The sequence below is a fragment of the Alligator sinensis genome, unplaced genomic scaffold (genome assembly GCF_000455745.1).
Source record: "Alligator sinensis unplaced genomic scaffold, ASM45574v1 scaffold895_3, whole genome shotgun sequence".
Classification (NCBI taxonomy): Eukaryota; Metazoa; Chordata; order Crocodylia; family Alligatoridae; genus Alligator; species Alligator sinensis.
In genome coordinates this window covers 123897-149851 of record NW_005842210.1, presented here as the reverse complement: position 1 = coordinate 149851, position 25955 = coordinate 123897, and the positions used below count along the sequence as shown (strand labels likewise).

The 25955-nt window shown below is 42.2% G+C and overlaps 1 protein-coding gene across 2 annotated transcripts in view; it reads left to right on the top strand.

Moving 5' to 3' along the window:
* COL14A1 (collagen type XIV alpha 1 chain) overlaps positions 1–25955 on the top strand; it is a 179582-nt gene that overhangs the window by 73810 nt on the left and 79817 nt on the right. For both annotated transcript variants that reach the window (XM_006026800.2, XM_025207819.1), the window contains 10 exons: positions 3372–3504; positions 6068–6139; positions 6544–6686; positions 13294–13423; positions 15313–15435; positions 16408–16557; positions 17201–17317; positions 20557–20703; positions 22965–23039; positions 24700–24839. In XM_006026800.2, the coding sequence (XP_006026862.1) occupies positions 3372–3504; positions 6068–6139; positions 6544–6686; positions 13294–13423; positions 15313–15435; positions 16408–16557; positions 17201–17317; positions 20557–20703; positions 22965–23039; positions 24700–24839 (1230 nt within the window). The remainder of the gene's footprint in view (positions 1–3371; positions 3505–6067; positions 6140–6543; positions 6687–13293; positions 13424–15312; positions 15436–16407; positions 16558–17200; positions 17318–20556; positions 20704–22964; positions 23040–24699; positions 24840–25955) is intronic.

Below are 25955 nucleotides of genomic sequence, written 5' to 3'. Positions count from 1 at the left end.
CACCCACCAACCAGCCAGCTGTAGCCCGAGCCTGCAGAGCCCCAGGGCAGCCCCGTTTCCCTCCCAGCCCCCACCTTCCCAGGGGCCGGCTTGCCTGTGGCACCTCCCCCTGCACCTGCTTCTCCCCACACCACCCAGACCCTGCCCTGAGCGCTCTGCTCCGGTGCTCTGCATGCCAGTGCTGCTCCTGCCAAAGTGGGATGTGGGTCTGTCTGCCCGAGCCCTCCCTCCTAGCCCTGGGCCTGGGTTTTCCCTTCTCCAGGACCATCAGGGAGGCCTGATGGCTGCTGCTGGGGTATTGCTGCCTCTCTCTGCTGGACACTGCCCTGCACTAGTGGGCCCGAGCCACAGACAGGAATGGCGGGAGACCTTGGCTGTCTCTCTCCTCTTTTTCTCTTTCTTTTTTCTTTTCTTCTTTTTCTTTTCTTTCCCTCTTTCTTTTCTCTCTCCTTTTTTCTTCCTCTCTCTTTTTCTCTCTCCCATCTTTTGTCTCCTCCTTTTCTTTTTTCTTTTTCTCTTGTCCCTTTTTTCTCTCTCCCCTTTTCTTTCTTTACCTCTTTCCTTTGTCTTTCCCTCTCTCTTTTTTTCTCTTCCCCCCCCCTCCCATCACAACATGCTTAACGAAAAAGAATACACAAGGACAAAGGTAGTTTTGTCAGGGGCTGTCACGTGACCGGTTACTGTACCCACCCGCCCCTCTGTCTAGGGCAGCGTGCCCTGCCTCACCTCATACGACTTGTTGTAATAAACTTGATGTAAAATGTGGGAGGCTGCCCATTTCATGCCCTGATGCCTGGGTCATTATACACAGCTCTGACCCACCCTATACTGTGTCCCATGCCTTGCAGATGGCATCCATGTTGCTACAATGCCTCACATTATGATCCATGCTCCAGAGTCTCACAGGGGACTCTCGCTCCCCCCTGGAGCTCACCATCACAGTGCCCTCATAATGGGCTCTAAACTCATGCCCCCTCGCTGGGGTTACTCCATCACCCTCTCACTGAGGCAGTAACTCACAACCCCTCACTGGGGCTAACTCCCTGTACGGCTTGTGGGGCTGGCCTATACGCAGATCTTCAGGTCACCCTAGTGGCCGTACTCGGCGTGCCCCCAGTACAGCCCTTCAGGTCACCCCTCTGCAACCCCACTCTGCACCAGTACTGTGCAGTCATTCAGGCTACCCTTGTAGCCCTACTCTACATGGCCCCTCCCTGGGACCTCAGGGTCTTACATCCCATGGGCTCAGGTGTCTGAAGATGTGCCTGGCCTCCAACTGCCTCCCTACTACCCACTAAGTTGTGGGGGCTGGGGCTGTAAGGCACCCTTGCTCACCTTTCACTGGGGAGGCAACTGGCATGGCATTTCCTGGGGACCACCCCACCATGAGTGGACCCACCATGCCATCCTACCCCAGCAGAGTATAGTTTTTAGTCATGCCCCAAGACCAGGAGCTTCCTGCCATCCCCATAGCTCCTGCTCTTACATCCAAGGATGCTTTGAGCAGCTGCTCAGCTGGGTGGTGTTCTTCCCACCAGCAGCAGACTGCTGGCTCAGCCCTGAGGGCCTGAGTTAAAATGGAGGCTATTCAGCCCCCTCCTCCGATCACACGGCCCTCCTGCAGTCATATGACTGCCTCATCAGGACTGGTCTGCACCTGCCAGCTACCCTGCTGCCACTCTAAGCCTTAAAGTGGCAGGCACCAAAGGTGCTCTGCCACAGTAGTATATGAAGTTTTATTTATTGTCACTAGGTTTCACATTTTTAGAAAACCTGGTATTTACTGTAAAAAAAAAAAGCAACATTTATAAATATTAACTATATTAATATGCTGTGTGTCCTGCCCTGGTTTTGTTTTTCTGGCATGTTGGCACACCAGCCAAAAAGCATTGCCTACCCCGGTGTAGGAAATTGAGAATGGTTTGATGAGCCTGCGGGGAGCTGTGGGGGATCTGAGAGGAGGTTTTAGTTATACAATTTAGAATCCATCCAGTCCTTTACACTCGCCTCTGAATTTGTCCAAGAAACATCTGTGCTAAAATGTGCAGGCTGCCAAGTTCAGCACTTTGTAGCCAAAGAGCAGTCCTATCTAGTTCCCTCACCAGAACTGGGAGAGATGTCTCTTTTACTGCAGAGCCCAAGAGGTCTATGATGTTTGCTTTCACAGGACACTGTCTACCACAGCAAGTTTTCCTGGACTGGTGCCCATTTGTTCATTAAGAAACTTTCACGCTACAGCATGTCTTTATGCATTGGATAAAGTTTAATATACTACTTGCTGAGTGCCCGGAATGCTTTAGATTGAATACATAGCTCCGCATGCTGTTTGGGTTGGTTTTGTTTCCCCTCTTGTGACAATGTGATGGCCACCTTTAAAAACTTGCCATTATTGCCTTAGCGGCAGCCACCCTGCCCCACACAAAACCTGGGGCACCTGCTCCCCCTGCCCCCCATGTCCTCCCAGGGTGCGCACAGCAGCGGGAGCCCCCCCCAGCCGCCCCATTCCCTGGACAGTCCACGGTTCTGTCCCACACCCTGCCCTGGCTGGGCAGCACCTGACCCATCCCTTGCCCCAGCCCCAGCCCCACTCCCTCCCTCACCACAGGGCCCTCAATCTACCCTGCCTGAAACCCTTCCCTTCCCCCTCCGCTTCCATCGCAACAGACTTACCAGCTGGACACAGCTCTTTAAGCTGACGGACTGCAATCGGAAATCAGATTGGTATTGGCCAATATGCCTCCTTAAAAATCAGTTATATATATCGGCCCCAGAAATCTCTATCGGTGCACCCTTATTGATTACCATAACCTTGCTGAGGATAGATGATTAAGTGAAGTGTTTGGGAATTGAATATAAGTAGGTAAATGATCCTAGTGGAATGGGAGTTTGATTTATCCACTACTCAGTTAATAAGTGTTTTAGGGCATTATGTTATTTGAGATAAGACAGATAGTTTAAGATGACTCTTTAGTATTATGTTACTTTACTTGTGAGTAACTTGAATTTTAGTGACTGCTTTCAAATGAAATAGGCTTGAGCAGCCTTAACATGTAAGTTAAAGTTTTTATATGGTAAAAGTATACAGTTACATATCAGAACATTAAGATGGCCATAGAATAACTCTATTTTTTAAATAGATTAACAATGTCTCTTCTAATCTTGATCTATGGACTGAACAAATTACTAGTGAGTAGTTTTGGCATATTGTTCTGTGTGCGTGTGTGTGTGTGTGTGTGTGTGTGTATGTGTGTGTATGTGTATGTATTTGGTGCTGTCATTCTATCTTTTCTGTTACTCTGTAAAGTTTTCATCAAGTTAATCAAACAGAGCAGCAAGAAATGTGACATGGCCTCTCTCTTTATTTTTTTTAGGTTGTCATAAATGGAGACAAGGACACACACATTATTGAGGGTTTGTTACCCAATACAGAGTATGAAGTTTCTTTGCTGGCAGTTTTCAGTGATGAAAGTGAAAGTGATGTTGTTGCTGTTCTTGGAACGACACGTAAGGCAAACTAATAATTATGCTGTTGTATAGACACGTATGTTCTAAGTGTAGTGTATAAAGCTTTTGTTTTAAATATAGTCTATTTACTGAATGGTGTTTAATACTGAAAAATACAGTGACTGATCATGCAGGTTAAGTCTGTTTTGGGGCTTTTGTTCATGGATATTTTGTGGTAGGTGGCATCCAGTCAAGAATGATGGTTGGCTCCCTTTCCAGCTTGGTACTATTAGCAAATTCAGGCTACACCTTTTGGGCTCAGAGCAGTGATTCTCAACCAGGATGCCTTTGGATCCTGGGATCATGCCAGATCCTTTGAAGGGTGCTGGCAGGTGTGAGAAGATAAGCAGATAAGCATGACTTCAGGCTTGTCCTTACCTGGCTGATCTTCTACCCCCACTTTCCAGCCCCTCTACAAGGAGCTAAGCACTATAATATATAAATTCGCTTTTTAGATTGAGTGCCAGTCAATTCACAGGAGTTATGGAGGGGTGCCTCAAGTCCAGTGAGGGGTGCCTTGAGTCCAAAAAGGTTGAGAACCACTGGCTCAGAAGTTTTATACTCTTTGGTCCTACGTGTCAGTTTTTGGTTTTAGGACAGAGTATTGTATTAGAATCTGTATTAAATTTATCTTGGGAATAAATATTTTAATTTAAATACTGGTACTTTCCAGACATTTCATTGGAAATAATTGGCATCTAATCCAGATAATCATCATTTAGAAGTATTGAAATTTGCACTGTTTTAAAGCACCTGGAGGATTTGCCCCAGAAAGTTCATATCAGGGCCCATCAACTGGCAACCAAAGGGGAAAAAAGTATGCAGAAATGAGCATGTCAACTTATAATGGGCATTGTGGACAACACTTTCATACCTAGTGCTTGGAGACTCTGACTTGGTTAAGCATTTAAGCATGTACTTAAGTGCTTTGCTGAGTATAGATGGAGTGCTGAAGCAGACCAGGAGATCCCACTGAATCCATAGTTAGGTGTTTTCTATACCTGAGTTCCACACAACTCCCTTTGGAAATGTGATCACGATCCTGGCAGCTGCCCTCTCTCTGTGTATGTGCAGACATTACACTTAGATCAACTTAACTAGGGTTAGGTCAGTCCCAGTGCTGATCTCTACAGATGTTTGGGGAGGCTAGATCAGGCAAAAAATGGCCTGATCTAACTTTTTACACCAATCTAACAAATATCCGTACATGTTTGGAAAGTCCAGCTGCTCACCCCAGCCCTGGGTCTGCACTTTTCCTAATCCCCCACCCTGACCAAATTGTTTTTAGACCCCAACAACTCCCCCTGAAGACCTGTCAGCCACTGCCCTGATCCCACCAACCCACCCCTCCTGCACATCTGCTAGCCCTTCTGATCCTGCCCATCCATCCCCCAACCTCGATTTACTTAGATTGCATTCCCAGAGTGGCTCCTAGCACTGGCAAACATCTTCACTAGCAGGGCCTAATCTACAGGTGTATGGCTTAAAGTAAGCCGCATGACTGTAGATTGGGTCCCAAATATTTCTGTATATTCCCTCTGTCTTTCTCTGCTTTCATTCATCTGTTCCTCCTTTAACTAGTGCTTTCATTACTTACCTGTTTCTAAACTGGGTTTACTCTGAAACTGTTAAAAAGCATCTACTTCCCAGGTAATTTTCAGGCTAATTTTAATCCTGTTTTTTAGAGTTCATCTTTAATAGTCATTGCTCCCTTTTTTTTCCAAAAGACACATTTAGACATGAAAAATAAAGCATCTTTGGCCTACGGTGATTTGTTTATAGGAAAACAATCTACTTTGAACTAAATGGGAGGGGTTTTTTTTGTGTTTTATGCTAAATGAAACCCTTATGAAAATAATGGAAAAGGTACACGTGCAACAATTGATTTCTGGGAAATAAAACAGATTTATTAGATAGTGAAGCTATTTGATTTTTTTTAACTTGCTGTATTAAAATGATATCACTATGAATTACAGTTAAAAGTTTGCTTAGGATATGGTTGGTATGATATGAACTATTGTGGGTGCAACTACATGTGCAATTAATGCACCTGAATAAACTTCAATAAACAGCCGTCACTGTTTACACGTGCATTGCAGCAGGGTAAATAACTCCACTGTAGGGTAGTACTTGTATCAGGCAGTACTAACCTACAGTGGACTTAATTAGTTTACTCTGGCCTAATAGTGCTGCACATGTAGATGGTGACACTTTACTTACTGTGAAGGTAATTAGTCAACTCCACAGTAAAGCATGCATGTAGATGTCTCCAGTGTGTGTCTTGTTTCTTCTGTGAAAAAGAAATTTATTTATTTTTTAAATGAAACCCATTATATAACATTCTTTAAATGCTCATGAACAATTTATAATTTCTTTTCTTGGGCACTGACTTGGTTCAGTAAGTGAAATTTAATTTCTGTTCTAAATTTTAAGAATTATTTGATTGCAACAAAGGGATAATAATAATATAGTATCTATAACTATCAAACATTAACATAACTGACAGGCATTAACAATTTCCTTTTCAAAATGAAATGTTAATGACTAGAGCATTATTTTTCAGTTGCAATTGCTACTACAGTGCCTACTACCATTACTACTGCCAGTACTACAGCATCCAAGCCCACAACAGCAGGTAAATAAAATGAAATATCAATTTACATTAAAATGTCACTGAAATCAAGCATTTCAGGCCCTGCTCAAGAATGCAAACTAACAGATTTAATTGTTCTTGTCCATCAGTTTTTTTCTTTAAAGTCCTGCCCTTTAATGTCCTTTGAATTATTCTAAAGCCCTTAGAACCATGGTAATATAAATAAATCAGTCAGGGATATTTTATAGAGTGTTTATGGCAACTTTTTATTCCTGTGTTACCATTATTAAGTCTAGTTGTGCTCGTAATGAAATTTACAACAACCACATGATTCAATAAAAATGAGATGGGGCCTTTTAGATTAGTGATAATTTATACAACCACTTAATAGTAAGTCATTTCAAAAAGAGAATTTTAAAACAGGGCTGATGGAATATTCCTTTTAGTGTTTCGAACTGGAATCAGAAACCTCATTATAGATGATGAAACTACCTCCAGCCTGAGGGTGAATTGGGATATTTCTGACTATAATGTTCGCCAGTTCCGAGTGACTTACCTTGCTGCCAACAGTGATCGAGCAGAGGAAGCGGTAAGAATGGCCTGCATGATCTTCCCATATGACTCTTTGGAATCTCTAGAAGCTTGAATAGCTTCAAAGGTCCTGATTCTGACCTTGCATCTGACCTACAGGAGGCACTACCAAGGGCATAACTGGACAGTCCTGTGCCTTGGTAAATGGTAATTCAAAGAGTGTGTCTATGCTGTTTCCCTGTCACTCCTCAGGGCACCTCTATTGAGCATACTCCACTAATGAGGCTACAAAGTGGTGTTAAGGGTGATCCCCACCACTCAAGCAGAGTATGAAGCCTTACACTACCCCTACCCAGCCCCTGAATGTCAGGATCAGGCCCTGTGTGGCCTGTAGGGCTTCCCACAGATCTCAAGAGAGCTTTGTGGCCCGACTGATATGACACTATGGGCCAGATCTGATCTGTGGGTCAGGGGCTGAGTGCCCCTGCTGTATACTAAATGTTAAAAAATTAAGGGTGCACGGATAGATTTTTGGGGCTGATACTGATGGCCAATTATTAACAAGCCGTATTGACCGATACTGATCCAATTGCCGGTATGGATCGGCAGGGGCAAGTGTTACACAGCCAGGGCAGGGCATGGGACAGAGCTGCAAGCAACTCATCCAGGGGACATGGAGGGGTAGCTGCTCCTGCTGCTGTTTGCACCCCCAGTGGAGGCATGGGGGGCTTGTGCCCCCCAGATCTGTGCGTGGGGTGACAGCGGTCTGCCGCTGTTGGCTGGGGCCAGGGGCGGTGGTGGGCTGTTTCTAGCTTGAGGGCTTGATCAGGGCTGTGCTCAGGGTGGCGGTGCTGGGAGGGGAGGGTCATGGGGGGGCCTACAGCAAATTTTGGAGTGGCTGTAGCCCACCCTGTAGCCCTCCCTCCCCGCACTGCTGCCACTGCCCAGAACATAGCCCCAGCCTAGCCCCCACCACTGGAAAGAGCCTGGAGCAGCCCCCAGCCTGCAGAGGCAGCCTGCCCTCAGCCTGTGCACAGATCTAGGGGGCACATGCCCCTCATGCCTCCCCTGGGGGTGCACGAAGCTACCTCTCTCCCCTCTCTGGGCCCCTCGATGAGCCACTCATGGCTCTGTCCCACACCCCCCCCCACCCCGGTAAACGCTTCCTTCCCTCCCCCACATTCCTTCCCCCCCACCACAGACTTAACAGCCAGATACTACTCTCGAAGCTGCCAGGCTGCACTCCATGCTGTGGCTACGCCCATGTGCATGGCATTTATCAGCAACATTATTGGCCACATCAGCCAAAAAAGCAGATTGCTGATAATGTTAATTCTCCTTTTATCGCTGCTGATATGATATGGACTGATGTATTACTTCGCCTCTATAAAATCTCATATAGATAATTTATAAATATATGATTTTTGAGCCAAATTAATTATTTCTGGGGGCTTTACTCATGATTTTGCATTCAGATGTTCTTAATATGGTGGAGCTGTGTTCTTACTCAATTTTTCAGATTTAGAGCTAACCATATACCTAAAATAGAGCAAATTTCAAACTTTCAATAACTTTCTCCAAGTTGATGTTCAATGTATAAAAGCCTCCCTCACTAATGTATGAGTTTCCTTCACTGATGTTCTGCTGCCTGATGTGGGTCTCAGTCATGCAACTTACTTATATTTATATCAACAGGAAATGTTATTGGATATACTGCATAGTTTTTCATATTCCCTTCAATCTGCTTTTTTCATTTTTTTCTGTTGTTTTTCTTTAAAGAGAATCTCAATAAATTTGGTCAAAGAAAGGAATTACTTGAATATCGTTTTCTCCCAAAATATGAATCATGTAATTGTTTCTTTCATTTCAGATTCATCCATCTTTTATGAGGCTTTGCTAGAAAATTACCTTTTTAGCTATCCTTTTTTTACTTCAGAGTAATGATCCTTAAACTTAACTCTTAATACAGTGGGTTTTGCTTGGGCTAGAAAATTTCCTTGGTATACATTCAATATTTGTAATACTATAGTACAAGACAGTAGCAAACATACGTTGCATAATGGGCAATATTCTTATATTTCATCTGATAATAACCAGAAGTTTCTTCATTTCAACCCCCAGATTTACAATTTTCAGGTCACTTGAAAGCTGAAATCAAACTCAGTAGATGATGATATAGTCTGTGGTTCTGTTTTAATACTCAGCAGTCGATTATCTTAAAAAGAAATTAGAAGTGGTTTGTAGTAAAGATACTAAAACTCTTGCTATCAGAATATATATGAATTTTAAGCTGGATCATATGCCTATTAAAATAAGTGGAAAAACTTTAGGATCATACCTCTTGGCTCTGAATCATCAAAGCACTTAAGGAAATGCTTAATTTTAAGTATATGCTTTATTCTTTGGCCACAATTCAGCCTTAGTCCTAGTGAAGTAAAAGGTGAGCATGTGTTTATGAGTTTCCCTAAGTAAAACATTGCTATAGATTATGCTTAAAATTAAGCATATACTAGCAGCACTGATTGAAGGTGGTCCTTAATCTTACTAAGTGAGAGGTGAACACATACAGGTAGTTCTGTTAATATCTGTGGAGCAGCTCATTTGATGTCAGTGGTAATTTTAACACATTTAAAGTAGGAACACATAAGTCTGTTCTTGAAGGGGTGGTTCCAAAGAGGATGGAGCTGGACTGTTCTCAGTAGTGGCAGATGACAGAACAAGGAGCAAGGGTCTCAAGCTGCAGCAAGGGAAGTTTAGTTTAAATATTAGGAAGAACTTTCACATTAGGAGGTTAACCTGGTATGGGTTACTCAGAGAGGTTGTAGAATCTCCATCCTTGGAGGTTTTTAAGACGCAGCTAGACAAAGCCTTGTCTGGGATGATCTAGCAAAGCCTTGGCTGTGGTGATCCTGCATTGAGCGGGTGTGGGGCATGGACGGGAGCAGGGGCAGGGATGAGAGAGGGGGGTTGGACTAGATGACCTCCTGAGGTCCCTTCCAACCCTAATTTTCTATAATTCCTCATTTGGAGTCTATGTGCTTTGCTGAATATGGATGTAAGTTCATTGTAATTTTACAAAATTACTGTTTCCTGCATTTTTTACCATGAGATTTCAGTAATAGCAATCTCAGTCACTTTTGATACTCCTGTGAAATATTGTTAGGCTTCTAAATTCTCAAGAATACTAGCAAAGATTCAATAAAACATGTAACTTTGCATTACAATACATGGTAGTTTAATAAGGCCTTTACTTGCTTTTGAATTTTTTGAATAACAATGCATGCAGAAGGGATTGTATTTGCTACTTTGCTTTTCCAGAAAGCCCACAATGTTTTTCTTTGTTTCAAACTATATTGATCTATGGAAGAGGCCTGATGCACAGATGTGTGAAGAGGAGATTTTAATCTATTGTATTCATTTTTTAAAAGTTTGTTTATTGTTTTTTTAAAAACTTGGATCATGAAATGGGGTCTGTGAGGAAGTGACTTGGACTGTGGAGACCTTGAAGGTCTTGGCTGCTCATATAATTGAGCAGTCTCGCTTTAATTACTAGTTTTGGACACTGATGAAGTATTTTCTTGGCATGGCTTTACATCTGTGTACACTAGATTAAATTTTCCTCTATGTATTGTTTGCACAATTAGAGCTCTATCCTGGAGCATTGGAGTTGGTGTACAGCTTGCAGTTTCAGGCAGCCAGCAATGTTTCCATTGGATGTTCCACATAAAATATTTATGGAATATTGTGTATCTAGAGCAAAATTCTGACTTTGTGTTATACTTGATGGACTAAATCTTCTCAGTTTACCCTGTGGAATTTACTTGTCTGCAAAGAGGCCTGTATTGTGTATAGCCCCCATGCTTGTTGAACAGGGGTCAATTTCCTTAACACATAGTTCGATTGACTTAAGAGATTCTGTGTACACCAAGTACAAACCTAAGATAAGAGAGCAGGATTTGGGCAGGAACAGGAAAAAAAACAGATGAAAACTGTTAGACCTCGACTCCATGCGATGCATAATGACTAGGGAGACAACGGATCAATGCCATCATGCATCACCTGCCCACATTGCTCATCAGCAGCTTAATTCAAAATGGAGGCAGCTTCGGGCAATGCTCCAACAAACCAGGGAGCTGACGTGAACATTAGTTCTTTCTATATTTATACACTTTGGTTTATGCTCATTAACATTTACCTCACCTTTGTCCCTCCTCTGTTCCACCCTTAGTCCTTCCCATTTTAAGCTCCGCCTCTGTTTACTGATTACTTCATTAGCATGGAATTGCCTCTGCATTTTGCTTATTTACATGTCTTTTTGCTATGAGTGCATGCCTAAGACCCTGACCCCTGCTTCTTTCGGTCACTTGCGGTCTTTTACTGATTTCTTCACTGTCTCCAAGGTCTTGCTTCTGCTTTATCTCCTAACGATAGCCAGTGGTCTGCATCCTGTTCTTCTTATACAATGAGCTATATATCTTACAACAGTACTACATTGTTAGGAAAATGCTTGCCTAAGTGTTTTGCAATGTTACTTTTAACATACCATTGTGCCTTGTGGTTAGCGGCTTGCTATATCACAGGTTATAGCCTTTTATTCAGCTGCAAATCCAGTGCTCCCCAAGATTCAAATACTGTCACCCTAACAAAAACAAGGGATGTTCTAAAGACACCATGATTTCCTTATAAAAGTGCAATGTCATTGTCAAAAGGAGCAATATCTAAGCTGTTTGGTCCTCCATGATCTGCTACTGGCCTTTCCCAGATAGTCTGCTGCACTGTCTGGAGAAGGACACAGGAGTTCATTGTTTTCTTGACCTTACATTCCACCTTGTATTCCTGAGCCTGCCTCTCCTAAAACAGTGGCTCTGTGTTCAAGGTGTCTACCTCTAATTGTCCTCAGCTTGTAGTATCACACATACATTCAGGTTCTTTTGAAATAAAGTGTTATTGGTAAATTCTATAACTCAAGAGATGATCCTGAGATAAATATATTATGAAGTCAGTCAACTACTGTGACATTAGTTTTGAGTATCTGGGCAAAATGTAATTGTCTAATTACAAAAAATTGCAACCCATATTAGAAAGAGACCCTATTCTTAAAAAGATCTTCCCAGAGCCACCCATCCTGGCCTTCAGACAAGCACCGAACCTTGCCAACCTCATCACCAGAAGAAAACTTCCTCAAGCCCAGAACACACCAAAAGGATCCGGACCATGCCAGGACAAGAAATGCAAAACCTGCCAACACATTTCCACCACCCCCACTATTACTACACCCCACAACAGAGCCATCAGCATCCCAGGATCTTACAGCTGCACCTCCAGAAATGTAATATACCTCGTCCAATGCACCAAATGCCCTGATGGAAGATATGTAGGAGAGACCAAACAACAACTGCGCACCAGAATGAATGCACACTGGAAATCCATCAAAGACAGAAACACTCAATTACCGGTGGGGGCACATTTCTTACAGGAGGGCCACTCTCTCTCCAATCTCTCAGTCCTGATCCTCAAGGGAAACTTACACAACACTTCCCAGAGACGAGCCTATGAGCTCCATTTCATCAATCTGCTGGATACCAGAGATCATGGACTAAACATAGACATTGGATTTTTGATACATTATAATCTGCCTGGCAGCTGACTCCCCAGCCCAGCCACTGGCTTCTTTACTTTTCATTCCATCCAGGAAGAGCACACACCAACTGCTGAAGCTTCCTTAGCCTGACGAAGGGTTTTTGAACCCAAAAGCTTGCTTAATAACTATTCTCCAACCATTTGGGTTGGTCTAATAAAAGATATCAAATTCACCCAAGGAACCTTGTCTGCTTATTGTCTAATGAAGGCATTCACCTAATAGAAGAGATTTTTACTGTACAAAAAAAGAACCATTTAAGTTTACAGAAGTTTGAAATCGTTTCTGTAATCCTGGGAGCTGTCTACAGTTTTTCTGGTTTCTTCTCAGGCTGCTAGATCAGAGTTTAGATAACATGGTCCTAGGGTCTTACTGACTTGGGCTCCTTCTGCTTTTTGTAGCCAATACTTCTCTTTGTTCTCCCAAAGGCTTAGTGTCATTTCACGTCTCCAAAATGGTCAAAGTCTATTTGCCTTCATCTTGCTCCACTCATGTCTCCTAATTTCCTGAATATGTATTTCTTCTCCTGTAAAAGGCTGATTTCCTTTTCCCCTTCTTTTAAGGCCTGTCTGTTACAATCCCTAAAAACACCTAGACTGGCCTTTAACAGGTTCAGTGTTAGTAAATCCATAACAAAATCAATGTATTCCCTCTTCATTTATATTGAAACAGCTGCTTGAATAGTAGATATCCAGACTGGGTACTGATCTCATGAATATTTTAAAGATTTATCAGCCCATCGGTCTAGTTAAATTATAGGTCATATATCCAGGTATAACTATCCTTTGCTGGAAGGTTCTGTTTGTACAATATAACCTTAGAGACACATAATAAATAGGTCTGCTGATTGTTTCGGGAGGGTAAATTTTTTATTATACAGCATTACAAAAGTTTTTACAGTATAAATTTGGTCATTTGGAATGAATTGCTTTACAATCTTTGAGATGGCACAGATCATATATGATTATAAGAGTGTTCAGAAACCTAACAGTCAGTCTTGTTTGTTTCTGCTGTTCCTACCTTCCAGGTAATGGTACCTGGAAGACAAAACCATATTCTTCTTCAGCCTTTGCTCTCAGATACTGAATATAAAGTTACTGTTACTCCTGTCTATTCTGATGGGGAAGGAGTCAGTGTCTCCACTCCTGGCAAGACCCGTAAGTACTAGCTTTCTGCTTTTATCCAAGCAGTGGTGTAAGTAAGAAGAGGTTTTCTTTTAGATACTTTTTTCCCATAACAGTACAAACACATCTGAATTTAATATAAGATGTGAATTCAGTCATAACAATTGAGAGACTTATGAATCAACCACCTTATACTAGTCCTATGGCATTGTCTGGTTCATATTAGATAGTTTTTAATCAAGAAATGTTTGATTATATCTTATTCTGAGATACTGTCAGGTAGCAGAAACTTTATGGCTAGGGACAGACACTCAAAAAGCCTGAGCTTGAATTGATTCAATCTTTGCAGGTTAGTTTAACCTACAGAGCTTGAACTGATTTGGAGGTGGATAGACATTCCCTTTTCATTTCAGAAATGCAGGCTTGTGCAGAGAGCCCCACCCAGGGCTCCAAAGCATCTAGGTTGCTCAGGTCTGGGACAGACATTGCATAAACCAGTTTGACCCAAATCAGTTAAGTCTGATGCTACATTTAACCAGTTTATCTCAAACCTGTTTCAGACATTTTGAAACCGGTTAATGTGCACTGAATGTCTGTTCTGTTACAGGTTTAAACCAGTTTCTAATCACTTATACCAGTTTATGTGTAATGTCTGTCCCTAGCCTATAAGAGTAAGACTGCCTAGAGAGTCCACCAAGCAGACTCCAGTACTGTAGAAGGTGATACTGGTGGTGCAGCAGGTAACATTCAAGCCTTCTGAGTTAGCAATATACCAATGCCTCAGCTATTGTGCTGTATTTTATTTTGGATTATATGTTTAAGAAGCAAATCCATGACCATTTGACACCATTAAAAAAAACTGTCAAGCTATTTTCAGTTGTTACATTAGTTTTATAATCCTGTCTAAGTGCCAGTAAAGGTCACTCTTTCTAACTAAGTTGCCCCTGTACTTTAATATTAGTCACTATGGGCATTTGTACATATGCTTGCGCTGCAGTGCTGGGCACTTTTAAAAGTGGCCAGCGCTGTGGCGCGTGCAGTTTTATAAGTGGTGAAATGTGCATCAGCACTGAGAAAATGGTGGTGGTGTGCTTTTGAAGTAAAACATATCGGAGGTGTTTTAGTTCAGAAGCGCACCACTGCCATTTTCTGCATGCTGACATGTATTTCATTACTTATACAACCACACACACCGCAGCACAGTGTGTGTCAGCTTGCATGCGGAGCAGACTCAATTAATTGAGTCTGCTCCAACCCGCTAGGTCTCTGGTGCGTCACGGAAGGAAAAGGTATGTGTATAAATGCCCCCCGTGCTGCTGAGCAGCTCCCATGTCCTACTTCATAAATGGCTGGTTTTCAGTGGTGCATAGAATGGGGATCTCTGATTTGTACATCATCCAAAGTCCTGCAAAGACATAGGGACATCATGAATCTTAAGTATGTGAAGAGTTGCAGTGCTCTATTAAGCAAGCTTTTTGTTTTTCACAAGAGCAGGACCTATATTTTTAGATCACCTTGAGATAGTTTGCCTAGAAAGGAAATATATAAACGTAAGATGATTATCTCTGGATTCTGTTTTACTACTTTATCTGGGCCTCTTTTTAGTAATAATAGGGCAGGGTATTGCTTGATTATGAGATAGAAAAAACAGTCTAAATTAATTATCAGTATAAAACCTTTAAAAATTCCAGTTTTAATCCACTGGCATAATGCCATGGATGAATTTGACACCAGTAGACCTAGTTCCTTGTTCAGACAATTCCTGTGAGCTTTTGGGAGCTGTTCCTCAGCATTTAAAAGAACTCCAAACCCATTCTTGAGTTACATATGATGTTGGTTATTATTTACGTGTGTGTCCATGGTGTGTCCATGTGTTTGCAAGAGATACAGTTGTGAAAACTCATGATTTATTTTCCTTTTAGTGCCTCTCTCTGCCCCGAGAAATTTAAGAGTCTCAGATGAATGGTACAACCGATTACGCATTACCTGGGAAGCCCCTCCCTCCCCAACAATGGGTTACAGAATTGTCTACAAACCTATCAACAGTGAGTTTTCAAAATGGACTGTTTTTGGTCTTCTACTTTTGCTTTTCCAGTATCTTCAGTATCTATGTGAAATCATGCTTAAACTAAAAAATTGCTAATGGAAACCTGAATCAACTTTTGAAAGCAGGTTCCTCTTAGTAATGCAAAGGTCCACTCTAAACTTCCATTTAAACACTCCCCTCTCCTCCCCAGTATGTCATTTGTGGCTTGCTCTCAGCCCACGCTCCACGAACTTTTGTGTGCTGTCCCCTGTGCCTGGTACAGCAAACTATGAACAAGGTCACATTTTTTTGAAATACTAAGGAGCCACCTTCCTCTTCCTGTTCCCTCTAGAATATATTTCTTCCATGATGACCATTAGAAGTGAGTTTGTTACATTACGGAGAGGGAGGAAGGGGGGTGGAAAAGGAAAAACCTCCAATATCTGAGTTCTTCGGTGCACCTGCTAAAGATTGAATTCAGCTAAGAGGGAAGTAGCAAAAGAACTGGTTGTATCTCCCTGCCTCGGGGCAGTTCTACACCATGTTTGTTTCCAACATTGCTTGAATCACCTTCAGGCCACCTTTGTGCTATGTTGGCTTGCAGTCATTTCTTAAGGATAACTATGCTGGCAGAGATAGTTTAGACCTCCTACTGGTCCTGACACACACCCACCATAAAGGAATCTCAGCTGACTTTTCAGAGTGACGTTAAATCCCTGGAGAAGCAAAGAAGGGATTTCCTCGGTACCAGTGTCTAGTTCTAAATGAATCCCACTGCTAGATTCCCTCTTCTGCCCTGGCTTCTGTGCATCAGTCTTGGATTATAAGATGTTTTGGGTAGACAGAATCTTTACATTTCTGTTCCACAACTAATAGAATGATGAGTTAAGAATTAGAAATCTAACTGAAGATTATGAGGTTTTTTTAATGCCTTCCAGTCCCGATAATTTGAAAAATATTCTTTTGTTTTCTTTTCTTTTCTTTTTCACAGTCCCTGGACCAGCATTGGAGACCTTTGTAGGAGATGATATCAACACCATTCTGATTTTAAATCTATTCAGTGGAACAGAGTACAGTGTTAAAGTATTTGCTTCATATTCAACAGGCTTCAGTGATGCCCTGTCAGGCATAGCCAAAACCTGTAAGAATTATTTCATGCTGTTCAGATCTCCGTGGCCTATTTTTCAGTATAACTTTAGCTCAGCACAGCTCCCTGAATAAAGTCTCCTGTGGAGTTCTTTTCCTTTTCTATGTATTTTGTGGAAATTATTGAAAGGTAGTCCTTTTTTTCCATGAGAAAGCACAGAGCTTTAAAATACCATGCTGATGTTAATGAGAGACAGGTCATGAAGCATGCAATATTATTTATTGTTCAAATAGTATTATCTAATATGAGATATAAATTTCCACAATGAAAAGTATGTTTCTTTTTCTAGGTAAGGCAATCCTTCTGTATGATCTGAATTAAATTTCACACCATAGAATTCAACTTTGACAATGGAATCGATATTTCAGTGACAACCTTGCTATTCTGAACATTTCTAATATTACTTATTGGCTGTTCTTAAATTCCAGATCCTTGGACTAAGGGTGTATTTTTCTCTTTCCTTTCTTGTATTAGATTTGCTTGAGATTATTCTAAGTTGAATTATGAATTAAAATTAAATACAAAAACAGTTGCTCACTCGTTCATGTACTTTTAAAAAAAAATATCTTGTATAATTTTTTTGTGTTAATGGCATTGAATAAAGATGTGAATTTTTTTATTTTCTCATCAATTGCAGTGCCCTTGAGTGTGACCAATCTGGATGCTTATCAGGTCCGCATGACTAGTCTTTGTGCCCAGTGGCAGCTTCACAGACATGCCACGGCATACAGGATCATTATAGAGTCTCTTGTGGGTAAGTTAGCACAGCTCTCTGTAATCACTTTATTTTATTGTTGACAGGAATTCTGTTTGTAGAACGAGCACTAGACTGGCTGTAAATGGGGTTTGCCATCCCAATCTTTGCTCGTACAAGTAATTATATTGTAACAAAATATGAACATCAGCATTTACAATAATTGGAAGAAAATAGAAATAGGCAAAACTGAAGATGAACAAACCACAACAGATTCTATGTTAAAGTCCTTTGAAAGTAAAAGCTTGGATGGCTATCCACATTGTTGGAGCCCTTAAAGTGCTGCCATCTCTAAGCTGCCAGCCCTCACTGCCCTGATTTTTCCCCCTCTGTCTATACATGCTCTTTGGCCAGCTTTCTTAATATTGCCTTTTATCTAGTAGGAGATCCAGGAGCCTTCAGCACCTTCTCATTTCTGTTGTCTTTGGATGCTGCCTACCTTTTTGTACCTCAGCACTTCAAGCCCACTCTTTTCCAGCTCCCAGCTAAATTACCTGCTCAGGCTTGGTCAGTCTCTCATTCTCTAGCTATAAGGACAAGAAACTGTCCTCTGGGGTCCTCTGGTCCTCTTCTACTTCTTTCTGTTGAACTGTATGGGAATGAGTCTACATGCTGGCTTCCAAAAGAGTAGAGTGATGGGGGAGCAGGGTAGATGACTGTTCCCTCAAAAGCAGGAGAGGATGTGTGAACCTTGTGTCAATTCATGTGCAAATTAACAGGGAAGTCTAGTCTCCCTGAGGGAAGGGAGCTGTGTAGGTAGTCTCTGTGTGTTTGTAGGTGTTAAATGAATAGCTGAGATATTGGGAAGGGAAGAGGGAGCTTGGTAAATTCATTTAAACTAAGGATCAGTAGGAAACATAGACCAGTGTTGCAGTGGGATCTCCTTGTGATTAAGTGGGATTATTGAATTATAGTCTACCTCTCTTTCAACCAGTGATTAGTTAGCTTTATATGAATGCTCTTCATCCTTATGGCAGGCCAGGTTCTTTGAGTAGATGTGATATCTTGTATTAGGCCAACTGAGTAGTTGGAAAAAAGTTCTTGTCAAGCTTTCAGGCGCAATCACCCTTCTTCAGGCATGGGGAGTCTGTGCTGTTCTGAGAAACCCAGCATCATCCTGATGGGCATCGTCAAATGATTTCACGTGGCAACAAATGGCAACAAGCAAATTGACATTTTTAGTATTTTCTGTAGGGAATATGAAGAAAAATCTCTCTCTCATATTTTCTTTAAATGTAGTGCTTTAAATGTATCCAGGGTTAAACCGGGGAAGTCAGACTCTGGCTTTATCCATTTGGAGGAGGCTTTACTTGTATCCAAGCTATTTTACTTTTTCTTGGTACATGCTTGCTATCTTGTTATATAGAAAAATTAGTATTTTGCATCGAATGGCACCTTTGAAAAACTTGAATAACTTTAAGTGCAATTATTAAGACCTAATCAAATGAACTAAAGATACCACGAAATGTAATTTGATTGTATAATTGAAGGATCATTATTTTACAATTGATGAACTCGCATAAAGTTTATCTAAAGGCCTAGAATACAGACAAGCTGTTCAGAAAGCAAAGATCTTTGTTGGCATCAAACATGCAGATTTCTTCCTATGTGGGAGCTAGCCAAAGTCCTGCTTCCTCACTGCCCTATTCATTATCAATCAGGATGGCCAGAAATGTATCTAACCTAGCCAGGAGAGTCTTAATTTAAAGAGAATGAAGAAAAGCGTTGTTCAGATTGCTCCTTATTAGCATCAATCATGAAGAGCTTTCATTGTCCAGCTGTCTGCATCTCATTCAACCAATGATCAATTATCTTCGTACTAATGCAACTCATCCTGATAGCAATCAAATGGATTTTGGCAGCAAGCCGGACCAGCTGGCAATTTGAGTATTGCTGTATAGAAGGTGAAGTAGTCTCTTTCCTTGTAATACTCCTTCCTCTTATGGATGCTGATTTTTGTTGAGGGATTTGTTTTAATTACCTGCTTTTTCTCACATACTACACCCCCCCTGTCGTCCCCCCACCAAAAAAACCAAAAACCCAGCTTGTTTGGGGAAAGCAGAATGAAGAAAGAAAATAGATTTTTTCAGAGTTATGGGCACATAAAGCAAAGACAGAGCCTTATCTTCAGCCTTATCTTCACCCTCCCTCTTGTGCTCAGGGAAAAGGTACAATTTTAACCGTTTAACAGCTGAATTGTTAGCAGCTTGTTCAGCTTTTGGCTGAGCAACCACCAGTTCCTGCTAATGAAGACTGGACTCTATGGGCAGATCTAGATTGTGAAAAGAGCTAAAAGTAATCTGCAGGGCTTTGAAATAGGAGGAGAAAGACCAGGAGTAGCTAACAGACAGCAACATTGCTGAAGAAAGGATAGCTTGATTAGCAGAAAATCAAGACCATTAAAAAGGAGCAAGCATCATTAACATCTGTGGAATAGAGAGCAACTAGCAAGAAATACATAAATTATAATGAGCCTAGAAGAGCCATCAGCTCTGTCCTTCCCTCCATGCAGCTGGTGGAGGGAAGAGAAAGAAAAGAAGCAGTATCCAACTGACATAATCTCCATGCTTCTATTATTGGCAGAAAATCCACTGCCCAAAACTAATTTTGGGGCGAAAAAGTGAGTATGGTATGTAAGTAGATTTGGTATTAAAATATCTATTTCCTGCACTTCATTGTCCATCCATTTTTCTCGTTGAGAATTAAAACTATTCCCTTCAAATCCCAATAAACGATAATTCCTCCTCAGCTAAAATGGTTCCAAGTTGGTTCCGTCTTGCACTTGCCGAACACGTTGTGGGCCTGGAGAGCAAAAAGCCTGAAATGAAACTTGATTCCACAGCCCTGCCAAAATGGCATTTCTGGTAATTTAGGCCAAAGTCCACTGAAGTCAATAGGAGTGTTTGCAGTGTGGCCAGGAGCGAGACCTGCATGCAGAGAAGGGAAATTGATCTCCTCTGAAGCAAAAGGCATAGGCACCACTTGACCCCTGCTTACTTATGCAATTCTGTGAGAGCTTACCTACTGTTCAGTCTTGTGCTGGGCTTCTGTGCATGGCTGACTTTCTTTCAGGTGGAAAGCAGAAGGTGTCTCAGTATAGAGTCCTCTGATGACCAATTGCCCTTTATTACTGTCACATTGCCTTTCAGTTTTCAGATCATTTATTTAATACAATACAGCATTTATTCAATAAAGCAACACATCCAATTCTGGCTTAACAGTACCTTCTACAATTCCAGATGGGAAAAAGAGAGAAGTAACCCTTGGTGGAGGGACCCCTCGACACTGCTTCTTTGAGCTCACACCTGACACAGAGTATAAAATCAGCGTCTATACACAGCTTCACGAGCTAGAGGGGCCTGGCATAAGCATAATGGAAACAACATGTAAGTGGAGTCTATTAATATTCAGCTACCTCTGGATAACTTTGGGATGCCCTCTATAGGGATAACAGGCTAGAAACAAAGTATAATGCTGGTACATAAAAGGTGTGTGTTCTTTTTCTTTCTTTTGAGTTTTTGACTCTTGTTCTGCACTGTGGCTCCCTCTTAATGGGACACAGTGGGTTGTTATCTCCTGAGGGTTGCGAGACAATAGTTATGTATTGTTTCTAGAATTAACAACAAGACATAGGAGTTTGGACTGTTTTCCAATAAATTGGGGGCCCCAGGTGGCCTGCATGCTCCTGTGTTAATCGAGGTAGACTGTTCAGAAAGCATGAAGCATTAGCTTCTCCCCTTAAAGCCAAGTTACGCACAGAAGGCTTATGAATGGTACTGGTTTCTGGGTTTTTCTACCTGGGGTCATAGTGATTGCCAAATGTGGAGTCAGGAAGGAGTTTTTCTCTTAGCTTAGATTGGCATGGACTATGGGGGTTTTGCTTTTATTTAGCATGGGATGTGGTCCTTTTCCTAGAATCTTCTGAGCATCTGGTAACCAGTGACTTCCACGTCATTGGAGTGGCAGGGAATTAGCCATGCCTTCATCTCCCCTGCTTTTACCAGTAGGGTGTGCTTGGTGTTTTAGGTACTGTGCCTTGTAGTTGTGAGTGAGGATTTGCAGCCATGATTTTTGGTGGTTCCTTCAGTTAACATTTGCCTGTGAATGCAGGGGTCTGGACTTAATGGCTCAAAAGGCCAGTTCCACAACAGTGTTCTTGTTAAGCAAAATGAAGAACTGAGCTGTCCGGGGTACCATTGGATGGGTTTGGTGCCTTGTGCAGTGCTTGCATTCTTTTTAGTACACAAACTGCATCTCTGCCTGGCCTTTTTTTATAGCTAGAAGGCCCTTGAACCTACCCTGCACCAATACAAAACTCAAAAGTTACACTTAGGTGATTCATAGACCTTATTTTGAGGTCAATGGGGAAAATGCCAGTCAATCTGAGCTGGAATGAGACTGGAGCTGACAGATGTAGCCAGGACGATACAAATCCTGTTACATGCCCATCTTGCAATGGCATCTTTTTTTTGAAGGATGGTTATGTCTAACTGTCATCACCACCTGTAACCATAAACACACTGTATATATTATAGTGAATATGGAATACAGTTTTCCCTCCAGGAATAAAATGTAGCTACATCACCTGTGGTTCTCTATGATGATTATAGTGAGGATACTGGAAAGAATGTTGTTGGGCAAGGGTGGGGACTTTTCCTCACTTATAAATGTAGAAATCAAGCATGTGCATGTTCCCCATTGTGAACTCAGCCTAAAACTATATTGAACTCACTAAATAAAGCTCCTCCTATGCTCAATCAATGTCACAACCACAGCAAAGCTGTCAGGAGCTGATCATTTATTCAGTTACATTTCTGGGAGGCTGCCATTCAGAGGCTCATCTGTTTGTGAGATAAGAACAGAGAAGCAAATTGTGCAAAAAATCTGGAAGCAGCAGAGACAATTTCTGGATCCCGCATTTTCCTTTGGAGGTGGGGCAAGAAACTTGGTCTCCTGCTAGAAACAAACTTGAGTCCCTACCATTCAGCTAGTGAAGATTTCCCTTAGAGCCAGATGGATGTCTTTTCTGTATGCCCACATACAGCTGTGAGGCAATACCAGGCATCTCTTGCTCTGGTTATCAGTATTGTGAACAGCAGCACTGGGCCCTTTCTCTTTGTAGGGTGGGTGAAGAGCACCTGCTTCCTCTCCTGGGTGAGTGAATGGGAAGTGTCAGGATGGGAAAGGGGAGCTGTATTTGGGACACTGGCAGTGTATTTGCTCTGTGGGAATTGGCTCAGGGTATGCCCTCCTCAAAGCAGGTGGTATTTGCAGGGAGGTATTTGCACCTTATCAGGCCAGAGACTGCTTCCTGTTATAGCTGTGCCATGCACAGAGTTGCAGCAAAGCCACAATTTAGCTTTGAGTTGCTAATAACAGTAGTAGGTCCTTGCCCTTATTTTGCCAACTAGGAGAAGTACCCATCTCTCTCTCTCTCTCTCTCTCACACACACACACACACACACACACACACACACACACACACACACACACACACACACATATAACTAAACTACCTAGCTGGACATATACCTGTGAACAAATAAAGTAAGGGAATATCTCAAATGACTAAAAATCTCAAGTGGCTAAAATAGATCAAGCCTTCAGATGATCCTTCTTTTTGCATTTCTTTTTTCTTCCTCTTTAGTGCCATTGCCAACTCAACCACCAACTTCTCCTTCAACAACACCTCCCCCACCTACAATTCCTCCTGCAAAAGAAGGTAAGCAATTTCTGAATTTGGAAAGTTGACAAGGAATTATCATGTTCTGCTTTTTAGCTGTTCTTATGGACTTCACCTGCCTGATCTCAGTTGGCAGAAATTAATGTAATCCCATTGAAGTTTGTTGGAGCTGGGCTGGTCCACATGAGCTGAGCCCCTGCCTTTCCATAATTAATTGTGTTTTATTGTTCAAGGTTTTTCTATTTTTAAGAGTTTTGTTTATGCAGAGCATAAATCATGTAAATCATATGCACAATATTTTTGTAACAGGTACATTCTGCTGTATGTCAGATATTCTAAAAGATATTGAACGTTCAGTGGAAGGTTTTTTTCCCCCACATAATCCACCTTTTGTAATGGGGAAAGCATAGGCCATGTTCACTTAATCTACTAACGATTTTCCTCTTTAAATGTGGCATTCCATTTAGTTGTCAGTCTCTTGTAAACTGTCCTGACTCTCATATAGATTCTTATAGATGTTTGTGTCAGGTCTGCAGACCATGCCAATCTGGCAACTGTGTCCTTAAACACATTGTGCTGCTCTGTATGGGCTGCCACCTAAGTTGGAAGCAGTGTAACCACTTCTGCACAATGCAGTGGGATAGCTAGTTAGTGCTGTTGAGTAAGAGGGGCAGTTTGCTGGCTTGCATGCCAGTTAGCCTACCCGCAGTGCCACATAGGTGCAGCTACACTGCCTCTCACTTAGGAGGTATCCCAAGTAGATCGTGGTGCTTTGTAGCACCGCTACTGAGCATGATAAGTTTAACATGTAGTTTACCAGATCCTTAGGTTGAAGTCAGTAGAGCTTCAGTGGTTTGCACCAGCTGAGGATCTGATCCACAGGGAAGGAAAGAGAAGACTTATTGTGCTTTATGGAACTGCATAGAAGTCCATGCAAAAAGGATAAACCTCCACTGCAAGCTACAAAACCGGCCATGTTTTTGCATCTCCTTTGCCCAATGCTGTGCATTTAGGCAGGTTTCTTCTAAGTGATATCATTTTCAAAGGTTGAGCTCAATTTATGACTATATTTTTCCCCCAAGAAATTCATTTGAATTTTCTTTGTGAAGGAGGGAAAAGATTCCTGGGAGCCTTGTGAGGAGTGTGCAACTCCTGTGTGACACTGGGCTCAGCTTCACAGGGACCTTCTGCATGATGACAGGTGGGGTATGGGTGAGTGGGATGGGATGCTCACCACTGTATCAACCCTGCTGTCATGGCTGGAGAGCATGAGGTGCTGTGAAGCTTGCTTGCTACTGATGGAGTTTCTACAGAACAGTATTGCAGCCTGGCAGCAGAGGACTCCTTTTCCTGCTTTCTATACATCTGCTTCGCGTGTCAAGCTGTATAAAGGCACTTACAACACTATTTTAGTAATATTTTTTTAAATGTCCTGATATTTGAGAACCTGAAAGGCTTTTGCCACAGTCTGAAAAATAGCTCTGCTAGTGCAGACCTCTCCTGCCCCCCCCAATGCCTTGCCAAGCACATTGATTTTGCATCTGCACTGGGGTTCATGCCAGCAGAGTTGATTGCTGGCCTGATTTAGAATTACTGAACATGATACTTTTTCATTAGAGGCCTGTTTTCCTAAGCATTTATAAGATGACAAGAGGATCTGAGGTATCACTCTAATTATGAAATATTTGCTGTTCCTCAGTGTGTAAAGCTGCCAAAGCTGACCTGGTGTTCTTGGTGGATGGGTCATGGAGCATTGGGGATGACAATTTCAACAAAATAGTCAGCTTTCTGTATAGCACTGTTGGAGCTTTGGACAAGATTGGTCCTGATGGAACTCAGGTAACAAACAGCAAGAGCGATCGGGGGAATGGAGGAGGGGAGGCTGACTGCGGGGGAGAGTGGGAGAGTATGAGTTGCGCATGCGTAACTGCATATTTGAAACTCATGTCGGATATTAACCTACTCAAACTAATTCACATTATATCATAATTCTTTAGACAATATGGAGAAACTGATAGAAGCAGCTTCATTGCAGTAACTTTTTTTTAATAAGATTTATGTGATAAAATTCACAGCTCAAAGTCTGAAGCCCAAAGCCATTTTAGCCCCCTTAAGTCCTTACACTGAGATTTCCTTGGCATTTAGGCCTTGTATTAATCCTCTGTGGGGCATAGTGACAGAGTGATTAAGATGTCTCCCTGTGGCTCCAGAGGTGTAAAGTCAAGCCCTACTTTAGACTCATACAAAAGGCTGGTCCCAGTCACTCTACCTCTAAATGGGTAACAAGTCATTTGGCTGGGCAATTGAGGACAGCCGGGAGGATATTAGCTACATCAGTCTCTTGAATGTTGTTGGTTACAGAAGCTGTTACGCCTTAACTATGTTAGGCTTAAAGGGCTCCTAGGGTCAAGAGGACCTTGGCTAGTCTTCTGCATGGGGTTTATTTCAATTCCAGTACTTAAGGCCATATGTAGACAAAACCAGGGGGGTGTATGGACGACACTTTAAAGCAGGCTAAATGCTTTTGCACCACTTTAATGGTGTCAGTGTTTGCATGCCTCAGTGGCATATTGCACATTAATTCCAGCTGCTGTAGGAAATTCGGCGGTATAATGCACCTTAAATGACTTGTGGTGCAGCAAACTAAAACTCCTCTGAGGAGTTTTATTTTGTTGCTCCTACAGCCGCAGAGCGAAGCACCAGGCTCCATGCAGCTCTGTGGCTCTCCAGAAGCTGCTGCAGAGGGAAGCACCAGCCCCCTCTGCAGCCCGGGGACTGCTCAGCCCGCTGGCAGCTCACCCTCCCCTCCCTGCCACTGGAGAGGCAAGTAAGTGCGGGGTGTGTGCACGACACGGGGGTTTACTTCACCCTAAATTGAAGGGCTCTGTTTAGTCTACGCACGCAAAGAAACCAGGTTTCTTTTCATGTGATATTAAAACATTGTCTGTTCATATT